Source organism: Prinia subflava, chromosome 2, assembly GCF_021018805.1.
Source record: "Prinia subflava isolate CZ2003 ecotype Zambia chromosome 2, Cam_Psub_1.2, whole genome shotgun sequence".
Classification (NCBI taxonomy): Eukaryota; Metazoa; Chordata; class Aves; order Passeriformes; family Cisticolidae; genus Prinia; species Prinia subflava.
In genome coordinates, this window is record NC_086248.1 from 76,444,538 (window position 1) to 76,471,310 (window position 26,773).

The window sequence follows — 26,773 nt, forward strand, 5'->3', positions numbered from 1 at the left end:
TAACTGAAAATGAGCCAAGACAGCAGCTGTTACCACAGTTTTCCATTTCCAGGAAACGTTATCAATATCAGCTGTAATCCTTTCTAAGCCCAGGTTTTGGGGTTTTTTGCTGTTTTTTGTTTGTTTGTTTGTTTTTTAATAGTAGTACAAGAATGAAAAAGAAATCACAGGTTTTGTAACAAAATTTATTAGCAAACATATCAATGTGGCAAAAAATAAGATAATATTTTTTCCTTTATAAGTACTTAAACTTCTAATTAATTTAGACTTTGAAGTTTGCCTATGTTAGTGCTACAGATCAATATCAAACAAAGTAGAGTTAAATAATCTTAGATAAATAGTATGTTCAACAGGGGAATGGAATTTGGAGGCTGACATCTCATTGGCCTTGGGACAATGTTTACTATTGCAAAACAATATGTTGGTCACAAATCATGTGCAATAAGAATTGCACCAGTTATGTGAATCTGATGTGTCAGTTGTTTTAGATGTATATAAGCTGGTACAAAGTAAATAATATTTTTTAATATGAAATCATGTTTGTGTGTGCAAAATTCACATAACTTTGCTGGACTGATGTGAAAGATGTTTGTTCATCCCATTAATTTATCATCCAAATATAGCATCATTAATGCAAAAGGAATTAAAACCATGAAAAAACAAATCGTTGCATGTGTGCGGAATAAAAATTATTTATTTTTTAATGTAATTCAAAGTGACAAACCTGAAAGTCCTCAAATGCTTCAAAGATCACTGATTTTAATATGAAAGAGAATCCTAAACCAGACAGTTTTTGACATTGAGTTACATACACACTGAAACCCCAGATGCATAGCAATCCATCCTCCTTCCACCAATGGAAGTTTTTTATTAGTGCAACCACAATGCTTTTAAGGGGGAACCCTATGTTTTTCTTCACAAGCAAAAAGCTCAGTAATCCATTACTTTGTGTTGATTGCTGCTGCTATGTTTGTGCACCTGCCATGTACTAATGGAGTTGGTTGGGTCTAATTTTGCCATTCAAAATCATTACCATTTCAGAAGTCTATTTGTTCTAGCTTGTCAATCAAAAATTGCACGGAGAACTAAATTACTTCAGTGACTGCTTTCCTAACTTTGTGACAGAAGGGTGAACCCCTTTTTGTCAGGGGAAGTTTCACCTGAACATGAGGAAGAGCTTCTTTACGTTGAGGGTCGCAGAGCACTGGAACAGGCTGCCAAAGGAGGCCCTGGGGTCTCCCTGCGTGGAGACATTCCAAACCCACCTGGATATGTTCCTGGGTCACCTGCTCTGGGTGACCCTGCCTTGGCAGGAGGGGTTGGAATACGTGATCTCCTTTCCAACCCTAACTATTCTGTGATTCCTTGGAATCCAACCATATAAAAATAGATAAATGCATTAAAAATTTCTCAACAAAATTATGGGAGCAAGTGGTTAAATATGCCTATAGGTTGCTGAATATGCCTAAAGCTGCCAGTTTTCTAGTTTCACTGTTCCCTATTTAAGCTAAATAAGCAAGACCCTGAAGTAAACAGAGGGTGTTTTAGCAGTGATTTGAGAAGGGACAAGGAGATGAAAGCTATGAATGACTGTGTGGATTTGCCAAGATTTCTTTCATTGCTGTAGGACAAGGACAGAATTTATTCAGTTTAAAGGACAACTAGCACTGAAACTGGAATGTGCTATTTTATCCTCAAGCCCAACATAAGGGAACACCCTGCTCCACAGGTATCAGTACTATAAGGATCAGGATATCCCCTTCTGGTGTGTCTTTTTATTATCTATCTATATCTATATCTATATCATCTATATCTCTATATATCTCTATATATCTCTATATATCTCTATATATCTCTATATATCTCTATAAATCTCTATATATCTCTATATATCTCTATATATCTCTATATATCTCTATCTCTCTATCTCTATCTCTATCTCTATATCTCTATCTATCTCTATCTCTATCTCTATCTCTATCTCTATCTCTATCTCTATCTCTATCTCTATCTCTATCTCTATCTCTATCTCTATCTCTATCTCTATCTCTATCTCTATCTCTATCTCTATCTCTATCTCTATCTCTATCTCTCTATCTCTATCTCTATCTCTCTATCTCTATCTTTGTTCATCCCATTTATATATATATATCTGTAAATGAATTGGGTAATCTGATTACTCTTCCTTTGTTTTTCGAGGTAATGCATATTATAGATTAAAAAAATAGCCTTCCCATGATGTGGATTTGCTTTCTTTTTATGAAGGACATAAAAATAAATACTTATCAAAAGCTTGTTAAAATCTATTAATTTTACATTAAGGAAAGCATATATTTGAATTCATAACAGCTTTTCAAGCAAACATAAAAAAGCCAATTTTTATACAATTAAAATATATTAAAATGTGTAGTCTTACAGGAATGCAAAACAGATAAAAAGAGAAAGGAAATGGTGTCCCCTAGGTGTGGTATTTCTGCAGATTCACGGCTTTTGAATTGGGTAAGTTGAAGCCTTTTGAAAGCAACGTAGAAACTACACAAAAACCACACTGACCGATTTTTTTGCCTTTTTTTTAGTTTTAAGAATCTGAATTAGGTGTGAAAAAAGGTAAGTGAATAAGAAGTATTTAATTAGTGACTCTTAACTGGAAAACACTCAATCTTCTTCTTGTCTAAATTACACCAGTACCAGGTGACAGAAGCCATTTACATGTCAGTAACCTGACTTAGACCACTTAATAAGATTTAATGGACTGACACACTCTTGCAAAACCTTTTGTTTTGCCACTTATGCAATGTTTATAAGATTACTTTCTTTACAATCTCATATAAAATCATTATTTACTGTGCCACTAAAGATATCACAGACTCGAGTCTGTGTTTATTAAAATGTACTCCTAATATTTTCACAAAAGGATTACAGTGTTATGAAAACAAAAGCATTTTAGTGCAGCCTAAATGCAACTGTTTGTACCACAGAAGTAATTGCATACAGTAAGTGTGTAAAAACATGATAGCATGAGAAATAATTAGCAGGTTTTTAAGGTAAAATTAGTATTGACATATATTACAATACTTTAAAAGAAAAATATTTTTAAATATCCCATATATTTATTTTATTACATTTTATTACTTTCCTTCATTGTTTTAAGAAAATAGAGATATTCCAGTAAAAATTAACGAAAGATTATTTTCCCATTCTAGATAGCATTTTTTCTGATAAAAATAAAAAGCAATCAAAGGTCCTAGCTATATAAATAAGAATGAAGAATACATTTTTCTGATTTCCAGTGTTCATGACACAATTCTACTGTTGGTATGTGTGAATATAGGAAAAAACTGCTGCTCGTACTTGCATTGCTTACACCTGAAGAATTGAAATCATCCAGAAGCATACAATGCCATAAAACTGTTTAAAAAAGACCTTTAAACATCTATTCTAGAGTAAATGGGAGTAAAAATGGCTTTTCTGTGTGCAAAGAGGATACGGGACATGCTGAGCACTGAGTTGGAACCTGGTTAACACTGGTCATTCAGGTGTCATAACAGAGACAACCTCCAACTGCTAACAATGCAGCACTCCTGGTTCACTTTGTAATACTTCTCTTAATATCCTTCCACTTCATTACAAAAGCAGTGAACCTGAACTGTCATGCTTTAAAAAATCTTTGCTTCTCAGGTGAATTTGTAGTTGCTTGTCTGAAACTGCTGCACATACCATGTTATGTATAGGCTGATAGGAGGGAAGTAGTTAGAGTAATTTCTTCTTCTCTGCAGTGGTCATCTGAGTGTTTGATATCCTGATTTGCTGCCATGCCAGCACTTTAAAGCACGAGAGTAGAATTTTTGTCTTTTATCATTCTCCAGCCAGTCCTGGCAAATATGACCATTTTTGTCCTCTAACATTGCTAAAGCCTGCTACATTTTATAGCCACAATCTCAATTCCCTGTTCTTCATTCTGTCATCTTACAGTCCTTCCAGCCCTGGTGCCTGACAAGGCTACAGCTGTTCAGCCTCCGAAGGAAAGCAGTTCATACTCACACATACACATGCATGTCAGGTCAGGAAGAGACAAGAGAAGAGGCAAGTGACGTGGCTGAATGCTCGTGGTCAGCTCAGGCCAGCCTAGAGCTTTATAACAGCCACAAAAACAGCTCTATAGCACAGCAGAGCACAATGTGTGTGAATATTTGAAGTTTGCATTTTCATGTATTATAATGAAGAGCAAAAGTAAAAAGCTGTCAAGAAAATTCTTCCCTGTCAACTTAAATATGCTTTCTCACACTTGGGTGATCTGAGAGTGTACGCACACACTGTAATCAGCTTTACATTAATAACAATGAAATGTCCATTGCTATGAAGGAGAGTTTTTAGATAAATTGGGGGTGGGGGTTTAGATAAATTTGGGACACCTTGCAAAGATAACCTGGAAGTCAGCTTGACTAATATCTAAGTGGGACATATTTCAAGAATAATATTCTCTTGAAGTTTTCCTGGAATGCTTATTGCTCAGTGGATAGGATCAGCCTCCAGAGGAAAGAAAGAAGTAAAATCTCACAAAATTCCTTTGTCACTTCTCTCCAGCAGACCACAGATGGTTGTTTCATCTCCTATGTTGTTTAATGCTAATGGCTGCAGTGAGTTTACAGGTCTCTGGCCCAACTCTGCAGCTGCAGTGCTGAATTGGTACCCATGGAAGCACTACCTCAAAATTAAGAGAAAATTCTGCATCAGAAAAATATCACTGAGCGTTTTTGGACAACAGCAGCTAGGGCAGGATGACGATTTTGAAGGAAACAATGATATTACTTTAAGGGAGAAGAATAACATACATTAGTCTCAATAAAATCATATGAAGAAAATTCATGAGTCACCAAGAAATGTCATCCCTGGATGGTGGTATCTGGAAAGGCCCTCCTGAATTACTTGTCCTAACACAGCCGAAGTTTATTGAGTGCTTGACTGATAAGTAAAATAGACATTGCTTGTCCGAGGGTGAAGAATGTGGACACGGGAGAAGGAGAAGACAAACAAAGGCTGAAAGTGGAGGAAGGGAAGCCAAGGACATTCCTTTGGCTAGTTAATTTTGTGAAGTATGCTTCATAAAGGTTCTAACTTATAAGAATATATGCATTATGGTTTAGCATAACTATTCCACTGTGTAACTTACAATATCCCACAGGATGCCAATTAACATGTTATATCCAAGCCTGTTGACTTTCTGCTGTAATTCTGTAGCAAAACACGGTGAAAGGATAGATAGGCTTATCTGCACATCTGCTGCTAGAACTCAGTATCTTTGCTTTACAGTTATGAGTAAGAATCTCACCTACTTACCTACTCCCAAGTCTGCTTGGGAAATGATTAGAATGGAATGTCACCTGTACTAACACAAGCACAGAGCTCTTACAGGAATGTGTGTATCAGCTAAAGAATTGACTTTATGAAATGGAGGAGGTGATCCAAAGCTGTTACCAGTCTGTGAGAAGAGTCTGTGCCAAAAGCCTCACAGTGCTTGAGACCTCTCCTCTTCTATTGTCTTCTTTTGCTTTACTTGTATGGATTAGAACAAAACCAAAAACAAACAAACAAACCAAACCAAAACAAAACAAAAAAAAGGAAGGAAAATCCAGAAATCTCTTGTTGGTTTTGTAATATCCTCATTTTAGAGAGGCTTTCCTCTCTACCTAATATCAAAAAATGCAGAAAAGTCAGTAAGTTCAGGCATGCTTGTTATCAGATCTAGTGCTTCAGCCATCTGCCTCAACAGTTCCTGAAACTGCTGATAGCTGTCTGGCACAGATTATAACCACTGTCACTGACTCCTGAGAAGACACTGAAGAAGTCATAGTAATATTAATTTATTTACATGATCTTGCTCTTGTCATCTATCTCTATCTAGCAGCTCAGAATGGCGTAAACTGGCGTTATGGTTCTAGTTCTGTAGGGGAAATGGCATGAGAAGATAAGACCTTGATTTTGTTAGGAAGGAACAATAGCTCTCACAATTTTCAGCTAACAGACTGACTTAACTTCACACATCCACAGAAGACAACTGTGAAAACAGGCAGCATTAGAGACACAGGGCAGGAGACAACACTGTGGTATAAATCTTTTACAACCAGAACAGAGATTTAGACCACGTCAGGAATTGCAACACTTAATATCTGTGGGCTCTGCAGGAGACTTGGTAGGGCTGCATTAAATTTACCTCTCAGCATATAGTAGGAGGTGGATTCCCAAAAGCGGTGTTGAAGAGAGTGAAGCACTGCTCAGTGAGTCTCACAGAGGTAGCCAGTGGGGAACAGGGAGCAGAAGAGTTTTTCTCTGACACTTAAATATTTGCATTCGGCCTGGAGCTACAGCCCAGGAGCTTTCCTGATGGTAGACAGCTATTGCCATTCCTTCTGGGTGAGCCTGAATGATTTCTTTAAAAGCGAGTTGTGTCATGAAACTGTAGTGATGGCTGTTTCCCATGGATGTGTGCTCATTTTGCACTACACCTCTCCACAATGACAATTTCTTTCCCACGAGTTCTACCGGCTAATAGAGGCTATGAGCTGAGGCATGTTTTGACACCTTGTATCTCTTGCATACTCTACCGACAGTTCTCTCACCAGGATATGAATTTGGATCCCTCCCTCCTACTCAGATGCTTATTTTTCCAGAAGCTCTGTCCCTTTTTCAGTTTGACTGAATTTGGACAATGACTTTAAAAGTTATGTGAGCTGAGGGGGCGGGTGGGAAAGATTTACAGAGAAGAATAACCTTATGGCCCATTAAGCCAGGTGTTTTCAAGAAGGCAGGAAAAAAAAATATGAGCAAGGGCAGCACTGACTGCCTTAGTTTTTATAGTTTGAAAACCTAACGAGGAAGCACCCTTCCAGGAAGCAGGAAAACAAGCCCAGCCTATGCAGTTTCAAATCTGCATCTTCCGTGATCAGGGAGATTTCACCTAATTATCAAATTATTTACTCACGGAGAAAGGCTCTTGTGACCTCTATGCTTATGATTTGGCAAGGAAGCAGCTGTGGAGTCAGATCTATTGTCAGACTATGAACTTGTGCCAATATTTCAGAGAAACACAAAGTTTAGCACCTGAATCCAATTTTCAGCAGGTACCTGAATGGGTCGATCCTGAGCCCTTAGCAGTTCCCAAATGAAAGCTTCAGTGAATCAGAACATCTGTAAGTCAGGCTAGATATTTAAATGTCTAAATACATATTTACATGAATACAGTCTACAGTGCCAATTTTTAAGTGTTTTGACTTGAACTAACTTCCTAACAGATGGTTATTCTGAATCTATCCTCATTTATTTATGGCTGTTTATGTTTTTACAGATATAATAAATGATCCAAAGCTTATTCCTTGTCTGTTTATTTATATTTTAATAACAGTTAAAGATATTATTGTACTGCACAATTTATACAAATTATATAAAGATAGCCTTTCTGTGTTGTACTTAGATGAGATCCCTCTGAAAATTCATGAGAAAACTTCTGCGACCATAAGGTAAAGTGAACAAGCAGAGATGAGATGTTATAATCATTTATACTATTGTAAGCTTATAAGAGATGTTGCCAAAAAATGAACAATCTCCAAAACACATTAAAAAAAAAAGGAGAAAATACATGAACACAAAGAAAATTTAAGTACATGTATGAGAAGCTTTGAAAGTGGAATTCAACAAAATTCATGCAAATTTTCTCAATAAGATAAAGCTCACTGTACATAAAATGCTGGTTTTGGTATCAAAAGCAGATACAGACCTGACTCAGGAAACTGTCCTGAAAATGACTGATTGCAAAATCAGCACTAAAGTGTGCTTATTTATATCAAAGCATTTCCTAACTAGAGAAGCAAGCATATACAAAGTATTAAGAAATGAAGGGTATAATACTGCTGCCAGCTATAGTCATGCCTCACCATGTAAATCAATGAGTTTCAGAATAGTAAATGAGAGAGGGAGTTAGCTTTTCTCTGCCCACTACAGTGATTAATTAGCTTATTTTCAATAAGAAAAGTACCAGCTATGTTGTTGTCTTGTAGCTTTTTTTTCATATTATCAATAGCACCAGAAAACAACAGCTATCCATTACCCCTCCAAAAGCAAACAGCACGTGAGACCATGAAACACAGTGAGACTTTGGTAAAAAATGTCATGAGAAAGAAAATTTCTCAACTTTGAAGTTGTATTTGTTTATATGTAAGTTTTAATATCGAGGCAAAGCAAAGCTTCCTGTAATAATTTTCTTACATTACTGTGACATGCATTTTTAATGCATGGTTTTAACTACAATTGTTTGAAGAAGGTTCAGAAGATATTAGAGTTGCCAACTTTCGTTATACAACTTTACATGCACTGTAACACCACTGCATTTGTATCAAGAAATCAGGTCTGGAAGGGAAGACAAGGAAATTTTCCCACTGAATGATAAAGTTGGTTTATTTCCATAAGCCAAATAAATTTTTCAGGAAACATAAACTCAAAAAATTATTGATGTAGAACGGTTTTTATCGCATCAGCTGCAGAACTCCACTGGAGAAAACAGAAAGGAGAAGCCCTTAGGCCACATTTTGTGTGACCTAATTCTTTCAAGGGTATGTTTCTGCAAATTTTTAGGAAGTGACAATGCAAATGAACAACAGTTCCCACTGTGATGTTTTCATGGAATCTCTGCATAACCTCCAAAGAGCAGACTTTGCACCAACACTACAGTACATTGTTGTAGAGTTTAATTACTTTTGGATGTAAATGAGCAGAAAAACAATTATCACACACCCAGCAGAAGAAATGGTTATGCTTCTATAAATTTCTGGTATTCTACTGCTGTGATTGTCAATTTAAAGTTTCAGTCTCTGTGCTACTGCCAGTTAATGATTAGTCTACTACATTTTGGTGAAATTGCACTCCAGTCAAGGGAAATGAAGTAAAAAGATGAGAGAAAAAAGAAACTAATATTGTGGAAGTCTAATTAGGGTAGCAGGGCCAGTGCTGGACTTAGCTGTGATGAGGTTGACTTTCTACTAAACTCAATTCACTGAATTCATTGAGAGCAAGATCAAATGCCATGATTTCATTTTCATGGGTGATGTATTAATAGGAGTGGGATTAACTTCTTCCTTGTGTAGTGATCTTTTTTTACATTAATGCAAATCAGAATGCAATCATTCTTCCCTTTGCAAGTATAGTTCTAAAATCTGCCACTTTACTTTCAGAAGGATTAGTGCCATGAAGCTTATTTTCAGGGAAATGATATTGCTTTAACAAAGAAAAAAAAAATTCTATTGACTTCAGCATCATCAGCAATATCTTCCAGAAATGTATTTTAACAGCTTCCTGTGTCAGACAGCCATTTCTTACTTATATGATTTTAATTCATGCTGTTTTGTTTCTAAATGAGTACTTGCAGCAAGTGAATGTGCTTTCATTTAGCAGCTTAAGTTTTCAATTTAAACAACTAAAGATCGCATTTGAGCCATAGTTCATAAAAAACATGCTAATAAAATTCTTTTTAAATTAATATAATTGGATTTTATCTCAAAAAAAGTGATACCCCTCCAAAAGGCCCCCCAAAATCCCAGAAAGCTGCAAGCCAAACCTCCTGCCCCAACCCCATACCCTGATATTAAACTGTGTATTTCTTCCCTAGAACATCAATGTATCATCTTATTTCACTTTTCCTTGAAAAGTGTTAATGTGCATTAACCACAACTTTACTAGCCAGATATGCTGAAATACTTCAGGGTTCCTGACACATGATGTCACACTTAGTATAATAAGTATTGATAATAAAACCTGCTTGAATGCCAAATATTGTGGAGAAATATTACATATGAATCTTCATCCTTATACCTACAATTATTTAATACAGAAAGATCCAAACCATATATAATTCAGATTAGTCAGAATAGCATTTTAAATGAGAAAGGTCAGATGCATGTACTACACATTTTTCATTTTAAATTGTGCACAAAGTCAACTTGTAGACCTTTGAAACTGATGGCAAATGTGAGTGTTTATTCAGCTGGAACTTCAGATATTTCATATATAATGCATATGTTCCTTGAAATAGTTGAAATTGGCTACTACAAACAAATACTGGGATGTTGTGCACACATCTCAAATATTCCATACAGGAGATTAAAAATGTGACAAGGACATCAATTCCCTAATGTTTCATAATATCTATTCAATAAGAAAAGAAATCAATAGAAATTTGTATTTGATTTTCTAAGAGAACCATAATGCTCCACTTCCTACAAGAATACAAGGAAAATCTAAGGAATGCATACTTTATTTATATATTTTTCTTTATTTCTTTTTAAATGTTCTGAGGATCTTCTCAACAATTATTTCGAGAAACATCTTTAACATAAATACTTCTATTGACAGAATTATTTTCATTGAGGATAACTTTGATAGTCCAAAATCTTTGAAGTGTCAATAGTTTTATCATGTTGTTTATTTATCTCAAAAATGTTCTCAGCTGTCCCAGTGTCTCATGTGATTCAGCTCTTAAAATACAGAAGTTGTACAAATTCACATTCTATCAAGATAGAAAATGACAAGAAGAGACGACTGAGTTAAATTTTGCTAAAATTATCATCTTCCAACCTCTCACCTTATACTGATGGATTCTCACATTAGCTAGAGCACCAAAGCAGTTCACTTGGATAGCTTGGCATTCAATCATAGAATGATTAATAGTTAAAAATTTTGTAAAATGCCTTTTTCCTACCTGAGGTTGACCACAAAGCTGTACCTGAGCTGTACCTGAGCTGTACCAAAGCTGTACCAGACAACCAAACCTGTTGTCTTATGGTTAGGTTCTGGCCTTCTCATTGAAAACTGCCTGAATGAATTACTCAAGTTTATATTACTTCAGCAGAAGTACAACACTAATTGTTGTTATCCTTTAAAATTGTGAGGCTGAAGATGTGGTCTCTATCTGTGAAAGTAAGAAAGGTTTTTCCCCATGTGCCACAGAATATATTTATACATGAGGAGACTGCCATCCTCAGTTGTTCTCTTTTGTATTAATCATGAATCTATCAATCTGAGAAATGAAGCTCATGGGAGCAGAAGATAGGCTAATTCAATAAACAGAACAAAAGATTTCAGATTCCCTGTCAGAGGACATTAGACTGACCACAATTTTCTCAGCTTTCAGAACAAAGCTGAAAACTCACTTTAAATTAGTATCCTCATAGTCACTATAAAAAGCAGCTACAAAGAAGAAAATAGGACATGGATCATGGTGGAAGGGGCGAGGTTAAGAGTAAATGAGATTGCTGAGCTGTTGTGAGTCTAATTAATTTTTGGAAAATATTCAAATCATATGATGGGTAACATTAAGATAGGTGAGAGATACTTTACCCTGGAAAAATATTTAGTGTTGGGAAATGTTGGTTACATAGAAAATCAAATAGGAGGGTGTTTTTGGTTTTGGTTTTGTTTTTTAATTAGCAATGTCATAATCACATTAACTAATAAATACTTTGTGGCTTTTACAATAATCACAATTGATTCCTTAGTTACAATGATTTCTAGAAAGGAAAATGGTTTAAACTAAGAAAATGTGCTATTTAAAATGCAAGCGTATGGTACTTTGTAATAAGGTATGGAATATCACTCTGTAATTGACTGACATTCAATTAAACAGCTTTAAATTAAGTAAAGATGGGTGTATATTGAATTGTTACATTTTAGTGCACTTCTGGTGCCAAATCAAGAGTTCTCTTGAACTGTATCACTGAGGGTGTGGGGTTGTACGTTGAAGTGTCTGTAATCAACACACCGATCTCTCCCTAACACGTGTTATCTCAAAAACATTAGGACAAAATTTGAGATTACTTTCCCATAAAATTTAAATACAACTACCCTTAGATACCTTTTTTTGAGTGACAAGCACTTATATGCTTATGGCCAATTCCACTTATTTACAAAACAAAAAGTGTTTTTCCCAAAGACAAATGAGTTCATAAGTTTCTGAAACAACCACAAAAAAATCATCTTACCATCTTAAAAGCACGTAGCAAAGCATACTTGGAATGTTTGGAAATATAACCTAGACCCTAAAGAATCATTTATAAATCAGCATTAAAGTCCAATATACACTCCAGGTTTACTGACTTAGCAGGAAATAAATGTTATTTAAATCTTAAAATTGCTAGTGCACAGAATGGAGTTTGGTTTCAGGAAGAAGAGCAAGAGTAATAAAGTGAGGGAAAGATGAGGTTTTTGGATCTCTGGGTCATGATGTCAATGAACAGCGTGTGACAGAGCCCACCATTTGATACTCTGAGCTTTCAGTGATAGAGATCATTCCTTGGAGTTGTTTTATTTACAATACTGCTATTAGACCTACTTCATAACAGTCCATGTAAACAGGGAAATGGCAAGACCATGGTCTTTAGGGATGTTTATAAATAACAAAAGAAATGAATCCACTTTTGTCCATGAAGGTGAAGTAAATGAGTAAGGAAGAGGTATTTCCTACTCCTACTATGTAAGGTCAAATTCACTTCATGACTACAGATGCATTTTTAATTGAGGTACAAGTAGATCTGCAAACAGAATTTATGATAAGGCATCTGCCATTTTAAGCAGAAATCACATAGTATAAATGTACATAGTATTAAATACTTAGCAAATTGACCTTAGTGGAGTTTACAAATTTGGATCTAAATATAAACTGCAGCTATTTCAATCACCATATGTTGTACTCCAGCTACACATTGTGACCATCCTTTTGCATAATTTTAACACCATTTGTTCGTTACACTTTATTTATTAAAAGAAACAATGTTTTATTTTTCCAGAGAAATATTTTCTTACAAACAACAAACCAGAAAAAAAACTCACTTAAAATTATTCTACTTCATACAAAATGTTGCAAGCTTCAGCATGTATTTTAAAGGCTCCTGAAGAATTAGATGTTTGGGGGTTTTTTAGCTTGGTACCCACCACTGCTTCACGCTGAACAATTAAACTGATCAAACATGTTTCTCTGTAAGTGATGAATGAAAAACATACTGTCAGCATGGTTGTTAAATGTCACTGAATTTAGCACGTATACTAGGAATGAACTCTCATTTCTTCTTCTAAATCTGTAGATAACAGGTTGCATTAAGTGGAGCGTAACTGCCACACAATGTTTGGATTTTGCACCATTACATCTCAATAACCTTCTAATCTCATCATTATAGCATATCCTCTAAGATGCTGAAAAAGCGGGGGGAGTATTTCTAATGTTTATGTTTTGTGAATGTTTTATTTTTAACATATTATTTAATAATTTCTGTATTTCTGAATGCCATGATTGATTAGAATAGGGATTTGAACAAATAAAATAAACAGACTTTGTTGGCTGAAAACAACTGGTCAAATACAAAGAGCTGAAAATCAAAACATAAACCCAGGTATGAAAGGCCCTGGGCATCAGTGAACATTGGTGGCTTACCTGATTCCTAATGTGGGCCCTCATGGGCTTCAGTAGAACCCTGAACCCACCAGGGGCTTTTTCTGATGAATATCCTGACTATCACTCACTGCTTCATTTATAAATAAGAGCCCACAGTAGCCTCTCTTTTCTCCTGTCTTTCAGGTGTGTGTCTGGTATACTTGGATATTTGTGTCAGTGGGCATTTACTTTACAGCTTGCTAGCTCTAGTAGTAAATTCCCATTTATGTCTTAACTAGCATGTACGTAAGTTTTCAGTAAGCCACACTAACACAGAAATATAGTTTGAAATAAGCTTTCAAATGAAAAACTACTAATTAACCTATAAGGTAAGTGGGCATGGCTACAGTACATGGGGGCAGCCATTTATAAAAATTTGGGCTTTGTTATTTAGAAACTGATGTGTTGAGCTATAGTTCTTGATACACTTATTAACTTTTACAGTTCTTGGTGATATTAATAGCAGACTTTTACATATATATAAACCCTCTAGGATTGTTGGCAATAGCATAGAAATAAATAAGGTGTAGAAAAAACCCTTCAAACAAGATGGCTAAGGCACAGGATCTTCTCAAAACTCCGTCAGAGAAAAAATAATCTTTAAGAGTTTTGCTCTTTCCACATAAGCTGAGGAGGTTAATAAAATTGACTCAGTAGTATGACTGCTCAACTAACCCTGAAGTTTTCCAAAAGATATAAGACAAAGATCATCTAAGTTTATTTCACAGCCACAGTCACCCACATGATGAAATCACTGGCCTGTACTAAAAGTTAAATCAGCTTCTGCATGAAGAAAGAGTATATTTCAACAATATTACCAGGTAACTTTTAGACTTAAATTGGTATGAAGACAAGATAAGAGAAGAAGTGTAGATACCATGGTGAGTTGACACACATTAACTGGATTTTCACCCCAACACATGAGAGTTGGAAGTCAAAGTATACAATTGTTTTCTGGTGTTTTGTCCATTTGTCCACAGTAAACATCACCTTGGAATTTTCTCCAATTAATTGTGATTTATAGCTGTATTCAAATAGTCTGGAACTCTACTGGAAGCTGTAAAATGAGAAAGTCCTAACATCCATGTAGAAATATAAAGGTGCATGACACCTCTACATTAATCTCCTTTCCATGGTAAGCAGCATTTAACCTCTCCTAGAACTGAAATCACACATGAAACAAGAAATGCAAGTAACAAGGACAAATAGTTCTTCCTTCTTCACAAATAACAGTAAAATTAAAGCATAGAAAGAGGATTGGAAGGAAATGCTGTGTGACAGGTCTTCTGGAAGTTTTCAGGAAGCATGAACATTATGTACATTTAAGAGGATAAAAAAATCAGATTTCATTTAGACACAACTGATATACATTTCAGTTAATTAAGATGATTATTATGATGTCAGTAGATAAATCTCTTTTGTTTCTTGCAGTGGCCTTCTGCCACTACTAATTTCACTCTCAGTTTATTTCTTTCAAGAAACAAAGGGGCTCACTTATGCAAATAAACTTGGAATGGGCAGATATGAACTACCTTTCTGATGACTTATGCTGCAGATTTCTAATGCATTAGTTTCTGACAACACTGACTCAGTTTTCAGAATGAATCCTGTCCACTGGATATATTGTAAAAGGTACATATACAGTTATAAAAAAATTACTCTCTGAACCTTCCCACAAAAAGGTTGAAGAAATGTAGAAGCAGGTAAGCAAGACAAGCCAATAATTACTAGGGACAACAAAAATTCCATATCTTCTTGCTGGGATATACTCACAAGTAGTTTATCTTTCCATTTCTCATGTCTTCATCTCTCCCCCTTCATCCAGAAGAAAAGGTAGGAACTGATAGGCTTTAGTCATTACAGAACAATCAGCCAAGCATCAGAAAGGTTCCTCTCCGGACTTTTCCATCCATCCCCAAGCTGATAACCTGTCTGAAGATTACCTGGAACTCCTTTCTACTTTGCAAAATTACAGTTCCATTTCTCATTCTAAAAAGACTCACTAACACTTGGTATTGGGTAAATATCCAAAGTAACACAAAAATTTGAACTTCTGAACGTTCACAGACTACCCTGGTCGTTCCTGTTTACAAAATTTCAGTCTTCAGTCTACAAAATGCAGTTAAGCACTAAGTTTGATAACAAGCTTTTCATCAGACAACAGCTAAATCAATTAAATCTGAAACAATTCATCACTAAGAGGCGTCATTGTAATTTTCCAGTGTGAAGTCAATTGGAATGATAAGAAAGTGATTTTGTGCTAAATAAGAGATAACATTGTCATGCTTCCTTTAATATTTGTATTCAAATTAAGGGCCAGGGGTCAAAATAGAAGGCAAATCTAATTTTAGACCTGAGTCTCCAACTTCAGGAAACCAGTTAATATACTTAAATCCATTCTATCTTAAGAAATATAGTTGGCTATGATCTTAACTATAGCCCAATGCTTATGCTCATTATGTGATGTTTACCTAAATTTATTATCACAGGAAACAGTTCTTCAAGTCACTGCTGGAAGATCCTCTATCCAAACCTCAGAAATATATTACCAGATTGAAAACTAGGTGTACAGGATTTAAATATTCCTTTTCATTCAGGATCATTTGTTAACTTTTGCACAATTCTTTTCTGGTTTATACAAATAAATATGTTCATTCTCAGTGGTCTGAGATGGGAATGGTATGAAATGCAGTAATATGTTGTGAATAATAGCCAAGTAAACAAAGATGCTGTAGCTTATTCAGGTTCATCTTGTAAACAGGGCAGCCATGTGTCATCAGGCAGAGACCAAGCTGGGCTGGGTTATCACACATGGATAATGTGCCACATTCCTGTCATGCCACACTGTCGCATTCCTCACTGCGCTGAATGTAATCCCACAGGCTCACAGCCTTGACAGGGTGCAACAAGAGCAAAGTTACACGATCCTTTTATTAAAGCAGCTTCTGGGAGATACTGCTAAGGCTAATTGATTAGTGAAGAATTTTTGGGGTGAACTATGACCCTGCTAAACAGAAAAGGAAATGCTAAATGCCACAGAGCCCAAGTTTTTCCCTTTTTCATGTTAATACAAACCTTTTTGTATTATCTAGAAGATCCATGTTAACTTGATCAAAACCTTGGAATACTGTAACTCCAAATTTTGGATTAATCCCTGATTTAAACAAAGAAAATGGAAATCTGAACAGTCTTTCCAATTGCTGACTGTAAACAGAACTGGAATAAAATATGATCCCATCTACTGCTCCTGCTCAGAGGTACACAGGGAAATTAGAAAGGCATTTCTGCATTGGCAGTTTCACTCAATTTTTTTTTTTAATTGAGAAACAATACTAAAGATATAAAACAAAATAAGAAAGCAGACACTTAAGTGTTTATGTTTGTCTAGAATGTATTTTGCTTTCTCTAAAATATTATTTTAATCAGATGTATATTTTTCTATTGTGAGAAACTCAAGACTGACTCCACAATATTTGAAAAAATTAGTGATCCCATTCTATTGAGTTAGATGGAACATCATCCAGGAATAAATATTTATGCAATTAGACATGTTAACTTCGTGCAAGGCAATGCTCTAATTGAAGGCAAATGAAATCACAGAAATTAGGTTAAACAAAAGTGAACTTCAATTTGGAAAGCGTCACATTTTTTGAAAATGAAGTTTACTCACACAGTGATGAGTGAACTCATTTTCATAGACTATTATACTTTAAAATTTTTCTGATAAGTAAAAAAATGATGATTTAAAATTTACAACAAAGTTCTGACAAAAGCTTGTGTTAAAACAAGAAGGATCAATGTACAGGAAGGGGTAGGAAGAATTTAGCTCTGTTCTTTCACAACTTATGTATTTTCACTTATACTTTTGTAAAAGCTCAAAAATCTCTAGCCACTTTTGGAATTCCAGGCATAGATAGTCTATTTAGAGTTAGACTGAATATCCACATTTTAAATATTCATACCATCTTCAGCACATCACTATATGAAATGATTCATCACTTATCTGATACTGAGCCAAGGAAACAGGTTGGTTTCTATTTATAGAAGACTCTTTGTAAAGAAAGGAAATGCAAGGAAAACTAAAGATACTAAATAAACAGCACTTAGAATTGTGGTCTACAAGATAAAAATTATTGCAGGGCTTATTCTATATTATTATTCTAATTATTGCAGAGGCTTGTTCTATAACAGTCCAGAAGAAATCTCTACTATCTTATTCTCTTACTTTATGATTTCTTAAAAAATCTTAAGACTTCTAAAAAATTAAAAGGCTATTGAAGTTATTATTATTAGTAGTAGTAGTAGTATTGGTATTAGTATTAGTATCAGTATTAGTATTAGTATTAGTATTTCAATCATGCCATGGGGGAATGACTTTTTTTTTGCCAGGACCATATAAGATTTTTTGGTCTTTACCTGATACAGTGGAATAATGCCAATTAATAGAATGATGCCAGCTTCCATTAGAAGCTTTGGCTTTCATTAAGAAAGAATCAAATATTCAGACACAATGAAAAATATTTTGGGGAAAAGTTACTTATGTCTCAAAAAGTTCACATCAAAAAAAATAATTTGACAGATTTTCTAGAAATATATGTTTTGAGATTTTAAATAAAAATTGGATTACAAGTTCAAAAATATTGATTGTTCAGGACATAATTTTTAATGTAAACATAAATATAGGAGTTTTCTGTTAGAGAATCAAGCCTTGATTACTTTCTTCCAACCAAAAATGTCAAACTTGAAAAAGTTAAAAAACTTTCAATGACTACAAAATAGCTTTTGTCAGAATCATAGAATTATTTGGGCTGGAAGGGTCACTGAAGACCCTCTGGTTCCAACCCCCTGCCATAGGCAGGGACACCTTCCACTAGGCCAAGTTGCTCAAAACCCCATCCAGCCTGGCCTTGAACACTTCCAGCTTTTCTGGGCAAGCTGTTCCAGTGCTTCACCACCCTTACAGTGAAGAATTTCTTTCTCATATCCAATCTAAACCCACTCTCTTGTAGTTTACAGCCATTCCCTCTTGTCCTGTGTGCAAGGAAAATACTATTTAAGCAAAAAAAGCTATTTTTTAAAATTCAAATCTAACTCTGAGTACATTTCTACAGCTCTGATCTGCAGAAATTTGTTTATATACACAAAACTACTCACACAGTTGAGTGTAGTCAAGAGGCAAGGAACTACTCACGAGTGCAAACTTATGTTTATATGTGTATGTGTTTGCAAAAGCAAGGAGTTACTTTAGAACTTGGTCATGCAGTGATAGAGCAATGCAGGTATTAAAAGATCATCATTAAAATTGTAATGTAGAGCATGTGTTATAAAGCATGTAAAGAGAAAATCCCATTTGAGAATGCAAAAAATGTATTATCTCTTCCTCATGAGCAGGCTGTTACCAAATAAGAATAGGGAATGCTGAATCTAAGTTGACATAGTATAAGCTACAGATTTCTCAATCATGGAAAAACACATTATTGCCATTTTTATTTCAGCAGAAAGCATAATAATGGAAGAGGAAAAAAACCTTTAGCCTTATCCTAAAATATAAATTTAACATTTTGTTTTCTGTTTTGTCTTATTTCTGTATTGTCAGATACAGTAATGAATTTCTTTCAAAGTCTCCTAGAAAACATTTATAATATACCAGCATGTAAACTAGTCCTTAAACTTGATTAGAAAAAGTATTTTGAATGTTTCATTCTGGAGTTCTAGCTTTAGAATTATGTATTCATTTACTTTAAATGTATTGAAGTCTTTTTTTTTTTTTTTATCATAGTTACCAAATACAATTGTACAGTAGAGATTCCTAAATAAAAAAACCCTAAAATCAGAGTCAGTAATCGAACCAATACCAATTCTAGGAATTCTGAGACGTGTACATGTTAAAAATCATAAAGCACAATATTTATTTTGAGCTAGAAAGATCTGCATACTCACTTTTTGAGGAAGAATATTCAAAATTCACACAGATATGAATTCTATCATGAAATCTTTCCAATTTTCAAAACGTGCGGAGAGATCTGTTATCTCAATTCTGAATTTATTTTTGATACAGTTTGTACACAAGGTGCTTCATTTTTGATAAAACTGCATCATGCTTTATTGTTACACAAACATATTCAATGGATTATCAGGAGACGTATCACAGCCTGAGGTATCGAAATGTTGGTAAAGGAGTGAAAGTCAGTAAAGGAAAGAGAGACACAGGAGTTATATCAATGTACAGCTGTTAGATTAGTGATCCACATAGTCTCATGTGAGAATAATGGTAAAATCTCAGGAAATTGGGATATAGAATAGAAAAAAAACTCCTCCTAGAATTTAGGATGTTTTAGGTCAAATACAGCCCTGGAGTAGGTGTAATTTCAGACATTTTTGTGTTTACTGGCTGAAATGACCCTTTTGGTGTTCCAGTTGCTGATAACTTTTTTGCCTCCTTATAACCACTCCCGAATTATCCTCCAGGGAAATTTGTGTATACTGGGGGGAAAGGAAATCAATGGCAATGGATATAAGTTTCTTCTACTGTGTACAAGTATCTTCTGCATTATTAGGTTTCTGAATAATTTTCTGAAATCTGGAATCCACGTAAAATTACCAAAGCTGAATTTTGAACCAAATTAGTTTCATTCTTAGTATTTCTCATTAGAATTTGATTTGCACATTGTTGAAGCCACTAGAAGGCAAACACAAAGGCTAACATTAGCCTAAGGTTAGTCTCACTGTCTTCAACATTTATAGTTCAGGAAGAGGTCAGATTCCTCCTGAGGTAAATCAAAATGCCTAAGATTAGATTCTTGTTTGGAACTGACTCCTAGAGAAACCTTCTACTCACAAATGAGTAGAAAGAAATTCTATGGAAATAGCCCTCCTTAGCATAATTGCTAACCTTTTGACACCCTTTGATTCTCCTTTCTCCTCCTTCCCCTGTTCAATCATCTCTTATTCCGGATGCATTTTAATACCATGTTAGGCAGGACTTCTCTGTGTGTGTGTGTATGTGCAATGCTAAAATTCCAATATTTTTAGTACTTTTTTTATTTTATATTTGGGGGCCCTAGAGTTGGAGGGACGTGATATTTTTTTACCCTGTGTCCTGAAAATGTTTCTTCCTGTCATTTTCTCTATGCATCTCACATGTTCGTAGGCGAATTCAGCTCAGAAACCTAGCAGAAATACCAACCATACTTTTTTGTTTCTAGATTAATTTTCATGCAAAATATTTAACTGAATCAATTAAGGTCTCTTAGGGGTGAGCTATAGGAAGCAGTAGGGCCCTTTGGCCAGGAGGGAAGGTGAGAAAGTGCCTGCCTTTTCCAGCAGTGGGAAATACAATAGTCACTCTGTGACTATGGTCACACAATCTATTCCAGCTGCTGGAACAGGCCCTGACACTTTGTTTAAGAAGTTACCACGAAAAGTTACCAACCCTGGAGCCTTATCGTTGCTGGACCTATCCTCTCAGGTTCTCTATATTTTCTTTAACCATCCATATATAATTTTGGTAAAATAAGCTGGAGTAAAACATAATGAGGAAAACCTTTTTGGAGTAAGCTTTTGATATGAAACATGAGGTTTTTTATACATAGGGCAAATTATGTGCTGAAAGGTAGCAATGATTCAGATAGCACATTACAATAATTCTGTGAGAGACACCTATAGTCATCAACATAATGAGTTTTCTGTTTGTTTGGTTTTTAAAACAAAAGTGCCATTTTATAGTATGTATTGAATCACTGGTAGCCCCAGGTTCAAACTGTTCCTTCGCTCCCTCCTTCTCAGCCATCTAGATACTGGCACCAGGATAGACCTCAACCTATGAAAATTAACAAATATAGACTCTGGTGGAGCAAAATTTTACTTCTGTTCACAGCTGTCCATGGTATTTGTAAATCTTTAAAAAATCTACTAGTAAAAAAAAAAAAATGGCACATCTACAGTCATTGTTGCTGCTGTGTCACACTGTCCTGAGGATGATTATATGATCACACACATAGGACTGACTGTAGTCTTTCTTGCACCCTCCCTACCCCCCAAAAAAAATCTGCCTCAAAAAAATCAGTAGGTGTTCTGATAATGAAATGGATGCATGAAAGCAAGGCATTACATTCCTGAATATGCATGCTATTCATGCTTCCTTTTTTAAAGATAATATATGAGCAATATAATATGTTGCTTGTGAATAGGAACAGCAGCAAAAATATGTACTTCTAATTGCAGTTAGTAAAACTTACAGTAAAGGAACGATTTATGGAAGCATAAGCAGGTTTGCCTCTGAATCACTCCTGTCAAACAAACTCTATTACGGGCACTTTCGTCACAGCCGCTTGTTTTTCTTGTGGGGTCCATTTCCCCCAGACCTTCCCCGCAAGCTGCTATTCAGGAAACCTGTGGTTTGCTTAGGACAGGATTAACACCTAAATTTAATCTATAGAAAAAAACCAGAGATCTATGTTACTCTTATGGCTAACTTCATATAGAAAAATTGTTTACTAATTCCATAAATAATTTATGTTGTAAAATATCTCAATACAAATTGACAAAACGTGACCAGCTGACCTTCCCTTTTATCTGTGGACAGAAGAAATAAAATGTAATATTCTACATGTTGATGAAAACCAGAATGGATAGAAGTAATATCTGAGCACAGAAGTATTTATAAAATGTAAAGACATTAAGCAGTGAGATTGTCGATTAATTAATAACTAATGAACTGTTACAATCTTCTTTCTTACTAAGCCAACAGTATACTCCCATGGTCCCTTTTTAATAATTGAATATGAGATGGTTTAAAAGTCGATACATTTAAGATGGCTTTGATAATGTCAATAAGTGGGTATTCTCCTGCCTTGTTCTACTGCTGTCTAATTCACTGCAGTTGTGCTGTGCTTCATTAACTTCCATTTTATTATAAAAGAAATAGAAATTTATCACAACCACACATTAAATGGTGTGACTTTAGCTTCCTGCAATGGGCAAAGTAATGATTAAAATATGTGTCTGCAACCTTATGGCCAGCTGGAGGGATGCCACTAATTTCTGAAAAATAATGGTGTTGCGTGACAGTTGTTACGATGGCAGGGGGTGATGTGTCAGTCATTTATTCCCTGTGGTAGAAATTTCATATGGGGAAGCAAAAAAAAGCATTATATGACTGGCATTTGTAAGCCTAACTTGTCTTATACTAACCAACTGGCTTTGCTTCCCTTTTGAGAGAGAAAAAAATCAGCACTGATTTGGCCAAATTGAATCTTATTAATTTTAAGAAGGAAGTAGTTTGGATCCTGTATCTTTTAAGGTAAATTCAGGAGTAAATTTACCATAATAGAGAGTGTGGTATAAGATCAGAAAGAAGTTTTTCTAAGATTACTTCTCTTTCCATTTTAACTTGCATTTGAAAAAAAAAATTGTGCTTGGACTTTATTATCTATGTCACTTAACATGCACCCTTTGAAGCTCCTGCCACTCAAACTTTTATCATATTTCAAAGAGAGCAGAGGATAGCTATTAATAATATGTGTATATTGGACTGCCCACAGACAATATTGATAACAAAAATATTACTGTAAAGGTTCTTATTTTCAATTTCCACACACAATATCTACCATGTCTCATGAACTTCACATTGGAATTTTACACATGGAAGAAGAGAAAATTGGTTGAGCCAGGATTTACTCAAAATGTACAAAAGAATAAGTCTGTTTAGTGAGTTTAGTGAGTCTATATACTCATTAAACAACAATTTCAGGACACTTGTTAGCATTAGCCTAGGAGTTCCTATTTCTCTGCAGTACTGTCAAGAGGAGATTGCATCTTCTTCAAAAATATTAATTCATAAGTTAAATGCCTGAATTTTGAACTAAAATAAAATTTAAAAATTCAAACAATATTTGACAGAAGGCTAGAGTGAAATAAAACATAAATGATTTGAACAGTCAAGAATAAGCCAGTCATATTATTTAATGAAAGCATCCACCTACAGATGAAGATTAATGGAACTGATTAGGGCTAGTTAATCAAAAAATTCCACAAACAATCCCTCCCAATAGATTCCCAGAAAGATTTTGCAGTCTTCCTCTATAGAAATCATGTATATAGTGAACCAAAGATTTATATATCATGTCTTATTTAAGAGTGCTGCAAAATGAATTAATATTAGATATTCATTGGCTTTGGAATGGATTTAGATTTCATTAGAAACTGAGCTTTTTGTGGGTTAATGGAGCACGAAAAACTGCAACCACAGTAGTAGGTCCTCATTCTCATAAACTATTATATAGTTTGGAAAATAAATAATGTGCATTGTTTCTAAACACATAAGGAAATAGATTTCCTACATTGACTGAATATGCTACTACATATTAAAAGTGACCACAAGAAAGGGAATAATTAAGAGTAAAAACCTCTAAAGGTCACACAGTCAGTAAAGAAATAAGTGGGTACATTGTAGAAAATACAATTTTAAAAGGGAGAAAACAGAATCAATCTCACTGTCCCGAGGCTTCTTAACATGGTGTTGTTTTCATCTGGTTGACCAACACAGTTGCAACATACAAACCCCATTATAATCTTCCATCTTGGCACCAGTCCTTTCCGTTCTAGTCTCCTTGACAGAAATGGTTCTGTTCTCAAGTCAGCTCAAGACGCAGCTGCTGTTATCTTCCTAGCCTGGAGCTCTGATGTAAATAATCATACCATTTTTGCACACCTTTCTGGCTTGCCATTTTCCGCTGTAGACTCAGAGTTCTGGTTCCGTAACTATCATTCCTTCTTCCACTCACCCCTTCACAGCATATCAGCCTACTCCACTTTCCATGCTACTCACCCTATCGACCAGCTCTGAACATGTTTTATTGATTGCTCCTAACAAACAGCTTTGTATCAAAGGAAACTTATCAAAGCTTTTTTATTAGGGAGAGCAAACTGAGAGACGACAGAGAAGGAGTGCTTAAAATCCTCTGCAGTATGAGCTGAAAAAATCCTATATCCTCCCCAGTGCCAATTCTAGCTGTTCAGTTTCCCTAGAGCAGCTGCTAAACTTACTAACTGTAGCAAGCACTGATGTGTGTCAGCTCTCTTCAAAAATCTGTCAATATCTCGGCCAAATATTTTTGACTAAATAGATAATTCAATTTCAGTGCAGTAAGGTGTTTCAGCAAGGAGCAGCAGCTAAAATTTTTCAAGATGAAAGAGACAATGCATATAAATCCATCTTCATCCCTCCTAGTTTTGTACATATGAGTCAGTCAGAAGTTTCCTCAGAGATGTTGCCATTATGTCTGTTTGGGAGACAGGAGAGGGAATTCCCTCACTTCCATTAAAGCTGAGGTAGAGCTTATGAGAACCTACAGCTGCAGTCAGAGGAGATCCCTGGTTTCCTCAGAAGGTTCTGTGATCACTGAGAATTAAATGGCTCTAATTTATATAATTCCCTTCTGTCCTGCCAACATCTATATCCTTCTACAGACATATCTCTCTCACTGCCATTAATGAGCAGACTGGAGAAATGCTGGAGAAATCGAGCAGAGAGCAGCACAGAAGACCTCAAACCCTCAGAGAACAGAACACAAGTCTTCTCTATAAGAGAGGGATTGCTCTTACTCCCCTACATGCAGTCACTACTCAAAAAGGTGTATGAATGGGCATATAACTACATACAGGTTCTGGGAGAGTCCTACAATGCACAAACAATTGCTTAAATATGTGAGAATCACGGGTTTGAATTTAAAAACAAACAAACAAACAAACAAAGCAACAAAAAAACCCCACCACCTCTGCAACTCTGTGCCTTCTTTAGGACAGAGGGAAAGACTGTGAAGGGGAATGTGGAACTGACAGGAAAGCAATTTCTTTCCTAATACAGGTAAACATTAATCTCCTTAGTAAATGGACATAAGGGGAAATATCTGGAAAAGTTATTTTTATCATTTGATAAGTCTAGGAGTGTTGAGAATGTATCTGACTGAAATGTTTCTGATTACTTAACCAAAGCTTCTCACACAGCAATCACATCCTCTTTTGAAAAATTACTTTCATTTTAGCTGCTCAGTTTTGATCAAATGATTGCATCAAAAAAGGGGTTCAGCTTGGGTTCAGCTGAGGAGCAGCACAGAGGAAATCCTGTGTATTGCTTATAATACAGCTACTGGAAGTTATAGTAGGCTATTTTAAGCTCTTTAACTGTCAACTGATTCTACTTACTCAGCTTTAAATCTTATTACTTATGGTTCAATTTATGCTGATGATGACCTTTACAATCAAAGAAATTGGAAGACAACAGGTGTTAGGTATGCAAAGATGTATACTGTATCCAAGTTACTGAAAATAGCTATATGAAAACAAGAGCTTTGTTGTTTCTTTGTTTGAAAACTGAGACCTATTAATGATAAAGTTTTCACCCAAGACTCTAAAAGCATTTAAAGACTTGTTATTATAAATTATTATGAATGCTAGTAAATACCATAGACTTACCAACTTAATACAAAGATCCTTTCTTTTGAATGCTCATAGATCTTGTTTTGCTCATTTTCAGAACTGGCGTGACAGGAAAGAATGTGTCACTACCCTTATAATATGGACAACAAATCAGAGCACAAGAAGCTTTGGAAGAGCAAAGTTAAAAGCTATTTAGGATCCTGAACTGACCTTGATTACAAAAATTTTGAAATCTCTTCTATTAAACATACTGACAGTCATTTGAGGAGGGAAAAGAATTTGGTCAGGATGATTGTTAGGTGTGAAAAGCAGTTTATCATTTTAAAACCAGAATGTAGAAATGTTAAGCAATGTACTACGAGGGAAGCTTGGATGCTGACACAAAAGAATTAAAAAACCCCCAAACATTTCCTCAGTAGACAGTGGTTAAATTTCTCACAGCAAGGGAACCATAAATTCAAGAAGATTGGAAATATGCAAACCAAGTCATTTCATTGCTGTAATAGTTCCATTTTAAGGGTAGCTTTTTCTCCTGTTAGGTTATTTTTTTCTCTTTGCTATGGTAAACGAGTGCAGGCTGTCAATTAATTCACAAATAACCTCATCTCAGAACTTCTGGTATTCAGTTAAGCTAATTACATGATTGCAGGCAGCCCAGACCTCAAGAGGTTGTTCCCTTCTACAATCCTGGCAAACGCTTCGGGAGTTCCTGGCTACATTAAATAAAAATTTAACACACTGCTTACCAGAGATCCAGTGGAATTATACACACTGCAGCAGGTTTGATATTGTAGCAGATTATTACCGCAGATTTTGTTTGCTTTTATTTCAGTTCATAGTACCCCAGTAATACTGTGAAACCCTGAA

General features: G+C 35.2%; 1 protein-coding gene across 5 annotated transcripts in view; it reads right to left on the bottom strand.

The window, feature by feature from the left end:
* The window catches only part of PACRG (parkin coregulated), a 246,235-nt gene that overhangs the window by 41,107 nt on the left and 178,355 nt on the right, over positions 1 to 26,773 (bottom strand). The window contains exon 6 of one of the 5 annotated variants that reach the window (XM_063390631.1): positions 10,457 to 10,518. The exons of the other annotated variants lie outside the window; for them this stretch is intronic. Coding sequence (XP_063246701.1) covers positions 10,472 to 10,518 — 47 coding nt within the window. The 3' untranslated portion in view covers positions 10,457 to 10,471. Of the gene's footprint in view, positions 1 to 10,456; positions 10,519 to 26,773 lie in introns of those variants that run through there. 5 annotated transcript variants of the gene reach the window in all.